The sequence below is a fragment of the Cygnus olor genome, chromosome Z, assembly GCF_009769625.2.
Source record: "Cygnus olor isolate bCygOlo1 chromosome Z, bCygOlo1.pri.v2, whole genome shotgun sequence".
NCBI lineage: Eukaryota > Metazoa > Chordata > Aves > Anseriformes > Anatidae > Cygnus > Cygnus olor.
In genome coordinates this window covers 45,861,269-45,867,510 of record NC_049198.1, presented here as the reverse complement: position 1 = coordinate 45,867,510, position 6,242 = coordinate 45,861,269, and the positions used below count along the sequence as shown (strand labels likewise).

General features: G+C 49.4%; 1 protein-coding gene and 1 long non-coding RNA gene across 3 annotated transcripts; both read right to left on the bottom strand.

Moving 5' to 3' along the window:
- Positions 1 to 733: 733 nt before the first annotated feature.
- Positions 734 to 2,484, bottom strand: GADD45G (growth arrest and DNA damage inducible gamma). Its single transcript, XM_040541637.1, has 4 exons — positions 2,308 to 2,484; positions 2,092 to 2,193; positions 1,783 to 1,996; positions 734 to 1,416 (listed from the first exon to the last, which is right to left on the bottom strand). Exons 1-4 carry the CDS (start codon positions 2,358 to 2,360, stop codon positions 1,306 to 1,308), a joined length of 480 nt encoding a protein of 159 aa, XP_040397571.1. The 5' UTR covers positions 2,361 to 2,484; the 3' UTR covers positions 734 to 1,305.
- Positions 2,485 to 2,996: 512 nt separating this feature from the next.
- LOC121061990 lies at positions 2,997 to 5,046 on the bottom strand. Of its 2 annotated transcripts, none has more exons than XR_005815363.1 (3): positions 4,628 to 5,046; positions 3,880 to 4,003; positions 2,997 to 3,700 (listed from the first exon to the last, which is right to left on the bottom strand). It is a non-coding gene; the product is annotated as an uncharacterized LOC121061990 (long non-coding RNA). The 2 variants fall into 2 exon arrangements; XR_005815364.1 differs by having other exon boundaries at positions 4,857 to 5,046.
- Positions 5,047 to 6,242: the final 1,196 nt, after the last annotated feature.

Below are 6,242 nucleotides of genomic sequence, written 5' to 3'. Positions count from 1 at the left end.
GGGATGATATTTTTTTCCCTTTTCACAAGGAGAAAAATCAGTCCCCCCATATTAATTTTTCATGACAAGATCTCTGAAAAAGGCCACACCATCCTTAAATTGTTTTGGACTTAATTTGGAGTTGTCGTGCAATTAAGTTTCACAAAATTGCCTTCTGGAGTGACAGCTTCTATTGTTGGAGCATATGGCAATCAGAGGGCAGCTTGTGGCAGATGTGATGTTTATTCTCTATTAGCTAGTTTTCAGTCTAACTATGTCATTCTAGTCAAAGCAAGTGTAAGATGTATTTGACATCTAAGGAGTTCTGCAAGCCCCCATCATGTTTAAACTGCTTCTGTCAAGTGGGAACACCGCAGCTCTGAATGAGTAAGTCATATTTAGCAAGTAATGATGCCATTTACTGGAGGTCTGTATTCCGGAAAATCCATGTTCCTAACATGTATTGTGTTCCTTCAGTAGACTACAAAGACCACCTATTACAATAAGTGAGCTCATTAAGCATGCAGCTCCTTAGTCTTGCAAGCTGTTGCGATAAGCAGCTGTTGCAGAGGGTGAAAGGTTGAATTATCAGCTTGGAAAGCATAGCTCTTCATTCAGCTGACCCAGGAGAGAAAGTGTTTGAGCAATGGCCCCATTGCTGTGGTATATACCTTTGAGTACAGCCCATGAGCAAAACATGAGTGGTATTTCAGTGACATGCTTCCCCACCCAGTAAGCAAGACACTCCCAGAAATTAATTGTCAAAAATTTATTATGAAAGCTTCAATAGCAGCAAATATTTCAATAAAAATTATTGCATTATTAAACCAGTTCTGCAGAGCAGCCCAGAGGCCTGTGGAAGTCTGTCTGCTTTAAGAGTCTATATCCCCTTTAGTAACCAGTCTCTAATAGTCCATCAAATACTGGAACTTCCTTCTCTCCATGTTTTATAGACAGCGCCAATAGTTCTAGTTACAGTACTCTGTCCAGTCCTTCTGTAAAGTTTTGGCCCACTTCCCCCAACTTTCTCTGTCTTCTGAAACAGCTCCTCTCGACCAGGAAACTTGCAATACTTGTTTCAGTTCCATGGTATGTCAGCCTCCCCGCTGCAGCTGCAGCCTACTGAGGCTCACTGGTGGGGTGAGCTGTTCTTTTTTCCTCTTTCTCCTCTGTAAGAGCCCACTGCATGCCAGTCTGAGTGACCTTAATCCAGTCTCTTGACCAGGCTAATCCATGGAATCAGCAGCTTGTTGCACACTTCGGTGAACCAACACCACGTTGAGAATGCAACAAAGGTTTCAGCCTCCCCGGTGCACTGGGTCACCATCACTCGGGCAGGGTGATAGTTGGCACCCACTCATTGACATTTCTGCTCTCTTCACAAAAGAATTTCAGCTTCTCTAGAGCTGGGTCCTTCCAGCCATCCTCATTTGGGTTCTGCCAGAGGAAAAAAAAAAAAAAATTGCACACCATGAGAACTGCCTGCCAACTGAAGTCATGACATTATTTACAGAAGCATTAGCTTAGTAAGTGAGGTATTTTCAGATAACTTCTGTCCCAGCACGGGGAAAGCAGGAAGCAGAGCTGCCACCCTTGTGGGCAGAGGAAATCCACAGTTACGAGAAATGCAGCCTACTACTACTCAGCAGATTGGCTCTTGGGCATGTGTGCCAAGTCCCCTTTCTCTGCCCAGAAGGGGATCCAGCCACCTGCAGGCAGTGTGGCCACCCCATGCAGAGGCCGGTGCCGCAAACAGCAGTGCAGAGAGCCCCCCCCAGCCCCTCACCACCCAGGAATACCCACCGTGATGAGGATGCAGTGGAGGTCCCGCGGTTCCCCGTCCTCCTCGCTGGCCCCCACAACAGCCGCCAGCTTGGTCACGTCGTTGACCCGCACGATGTCGATGTCGTTCTCGCAACAGAAAGCCTGGATGAGGGTGAAGTGGATCTGCAGGGCGATGTCCCCCTCGTCCTCCTCATCGGCCGCCAGCACGCAGAAAGCCACGTTGTCGGGGTCGCTGCAAGAGGCGAAGCGCGGCGTTAGGCTCTGCGGACCGTGCTGCGGCCAACCCCTCCCGGCCCGGCCCGGCCGGGCCCCCGCCGCCCTACTTACACATTCATCAGCTTGGCCGACTCGTAGACGCCGGCCGTGAGGCAGCCGCGGCGCTGCGCCGACACCAGCAGCTCGTGGAGGGCCTTGCCGGCGCCCTGCATCCTGCGGGGGGAGACGGGCACGGTCAGTCAGCGCGGCGCCAACGGCCTCACCGCCGCCCAACCGCCGCAACGGCCGCCCAACCGCCGCCCCACTGCCAGCACCGCCGCCACTTACCAGTCGCTGCCCGCGGGCACCGGCTCCTGTCCGTGGGTCTCCTCCAGAGTCATAGCAGCGGGCGGGCGGACAAGGACAAGCCGCGGCGGCGGCGCCGATCGCTCCCAGCCGGCCGCGAGCCTCCCGCTCTGCTCCTCACCGCCCGCCGAACCGCGCGGCTCTGCGCCGCCCGCCTGCCGCCCGCCCCTATTTATAGCCCGCGCGACAGCGGCGCCGGCAGCTGGCGGCGGCTGCCGCGCTCCCATTGGCCGGCGGCGGGGAAGGGGGAGGGGTCTTTTGTCATGCTAATCGGCGCGCGCCGGCTGAGGGCGGGAGGGAGAGGCGGGGAGGGGGGGGGAGCGGGCGGCTCGTGCCGGCAGGACACGTGGGGAGGGGGAGGGGCGGCGGGGGCACGCGCCGGGCGGGGAAAGCCCGCTCGCGGCGGGGGGGGGGGGGGGTCGGCAGCGGGAGCGCGCACGGGTCTGTGAGGGCCCGGCCGTGCGGGGACCTGGCACACCGAGCGTGCCTCAGCGCTGCGTGCACTCACGGCCCTTTTGCGTTTAAAAACACCTCACAAGTTTTCAGAAAACCATCCCCGGGTCCCCATATAGGTGAAACGGCAGCTGTCCCCCCTCGTTGAGCACAGCGTACGCAGCGTATTCCGTAAAAAACACCCTCTGTGCGTCTCCCTCCTTTATTCTCCAGGTACATGAATGGGGAGGAACGCAGCAGAGCAGGTCAAAAATCAGCAGCTCTGGGCAGGGTCCACCGAACTGAACACCTGCTGCAAGCACCGGAGGGTTTGCCATGTGCTGCAGCCTCAGCGCACGGTGAAACAGATGGGAAACCCAGCACTGACTCAGTGCTCTGAAAGACGCCTGTTATAGCTATGATTTCACTGAGCTTCCAATCACGGTGGAAATTGGTGGAAAGTTGCTTAAAATGGATAGAAATTAGTAGGCCAAAGCAACTCATAGCATATGTAGTAGGTTAACATATGTAAGCACCAAAGTAATAAACTCACGTATGCAAGCATATTGACGCAGCAATCCTTTCACATTTAGACTTCCATTTTTTGCTTAAAAACCCAGCACCCTGGTGTCAGGGCTTCCCCTCATTGCAGTTTTCAGATCGCTCCATTATTCCCGTGTCTCCTAGCACAGATGGTGCTGAAGGCCACAGAGCATGACCAGACACCTGATCCAGCTTATTTCAAACCACGGTGTCAACACCGGGCCTCCGGAGCAGCCAGAAAGGTGCAGGAAGGGAGCTGTACCTGCTCCTGGTCCCTTCCCTCTTTTTTCTATGGTTTTGAAATAGTCAGCTCCTCAGACTTTGTTGTCTACTGAGCAAACTCCAACTTAAGTGGACATCATGCTCCACTGCTCACTTTCTTGGTCTTTGCCTCCCATGTCTTTAATATATACATAAAAGAAAAAAAAAAATCATCTTTTTCACTTTTTAGCATTGCTGCCCACAAACACCCAAGTAAATGTGCTGATTGTTTTCCTCTGACAGTGGAAGTTACACCCCCCATTGTCCTAGGACACTTGAACACACTCAGGTGGGTGTAAGTGTCCCCAATATACTTACAAGCCAAATGCTGAGCATCAAAATTCACTTCTGCAAATGCAGCTCAGTATGATCTGTGCATCTGATGGAAAGCTGATAGGCACCAGTTCTCTGCTGGATCAGCTGTTGAGTGCTGGAAGCCATCCTGCAGATCAGGGTGGGAATATCACTTGGCAGTCCTACTCAGGCAAGAATAAGTGGATTTTGACATTAAATTTGACAGCACCGGTATAATGCCAGTGTCACTTCCATAGCAATAATAATAATAATAATAATAATAAAAAAGCTAGCCTAAAGCTCTTGGGTTTTTTACTGGCAGCCTCAGCGCACGAACAAGCACCTCTCAGACAAACGTGACGCTGCATTCAAAGTAAAACTCTGACCTCTGCTGGGCTTCTAAAATATCACTTCTACAAAAAATAATTGCCAGCCCAAAGGCATATGACGCCTAGATTCAGTGCCTGATTTCATACCCTTAATGTTTCTGGTGAAAGCTTAGGGGAAAAAGAAAACAAACAAACAAACAAACAAGCAAAATCAGTATTTCTTCGATGAAGAAAGACCTTAAAAGAGAAAACAGGAAAACAGCCTCCTAATCTTATAAAAAGTCAGGTGCAGAGAATCAGGTAAATAATAGCATATTCAATTACGGCAAAGGCAAAGTAACAAAGCAGGAAATAGCAGACACGACAGCAGATACATTACAACCTTGTTTTGCTGGTAATACACATGATTTTGTCACAGTTAAGTGAGTAGGATAGTAACATACTGCCAAGTGAAAAGCAGCAGACACAGACATCGCTTTTGCTTAAGGCAGAGGAGACTCCAGACTCTGCACTGGAAAAATCAAGCAAGGTAGCAGCTGTCCCAGACGTGGGACGCTTCAGCCTGTCTGGTGCTTTCCTGGCTCCTGCTGCATACCTGGAGTTCCCATCTGAAAGATGCTTTTTACCAAGAGATACTACTACTCCTTTCAGTTTAGGTCAAGCACCTCCAACCTGAAGTCTTTTCAAACCCATCAGAGCTTCTCTTCCTGTTCCAGTCCTCCACATGGTCAGCCCTATTGTCCTCACCCAGCAACCTTTTTCTCCAAATACTGAGTCTCAGAAGATAAAAATGAAACCAAAAACCTCTCTGCGAAACCTGCAGGTTTTGAGGAGTAAAGCAGAGAGCTCCCTCTGTCGATACTCTTTGCTTGGTGGCACTTTAACCACAGAAATGCCACCTGCCAAAACCAAACACCTGTGATTTATAGTTATCAAAGTCTTTTAACTTAATGAGAAATGAGGGAATTAAGACTTACTGTAGTGCCTTCTTTTTCTAGAATAAATAAATAAACCTGCACATTACAAGTCATGGTTGAAAATGACGCTGTGGAAATAGAAGCAGTATTCATCTACATTAAGTGTTTTACTGTTTTATTAAAAAACTGAGTATTCCTACAAATATAACTGAAGTGCTGTAGGATAGATACCACTTAATTGGCTACATAGACCTTATTATTACAGGATGTACTGCAGCTGAGCACAGAGCCCCCCACTTCTGTCATCTTTTCAGGTTTTGAGCTAAAAAGGGCTAGAGTGCCTCTTGCATTAATTTTGGTTGTTTGAGGTTTTGTACAGACAATGGCATGCTGCATCAAGTGTTTGTTTGTAGCCAGGAGTGTGTGTTTGTAAATGTTGCTGAATCCACACCACTAGTGCATTTTTCCTCCTGCAGATGCTAATCTTAAAATAAAGCAAGAAACCAGAAATGTTGATCTAATAATAGAGGAGCGCCTTTCTAGTAACAGACGAATGTTTCTCTCCTGCTCTAAGAAAAGAAAGGATTGCTTTAAAGGTTTTATACAGGGTGGCTATTTTTAGTCAACTCTTTCCTTTTATATAGGTGGAATGTTGAAAGAGCTAATTTTGAAAACACATACTTGGATCGGGTAAGGGCCCTCTTAAACGAAGTGCCAACTACCACAGAGGCCAAGGGAAGGGGAGAAATACTGCGCCCAGCAGCTCGCGCTGGAGTGCCTCTGCATTCCCTGCCTAGTTTTGCTGCAGAGAAGCAGACACCCCTACCTGGCAATGTAAACAGACATCGCTGGCTGCCGCACCTTGTAATCTGGCATTGCCCAGCCGATGCAGCCGTGTGTTTGGGATCTGCATGCAACTGGCCGCCCTTGAAACTGGTTGATTAAAAAGGCTCCTTCATCCCCTTCTCACCCCAAACAACGTGCTGCTTTCCCCAGCAGATAAGCCTTCATTGGCCTTCATTGACCTATTCAAACAGAAGTATTCAGCAAGCTCAAGCACTTTCTCCTCTTCACAAATGATTTCTTTATATAGTTGCTTACATTCTTGTACTTCGTTTATCCGGCTGTGTGGCGCCTCAGT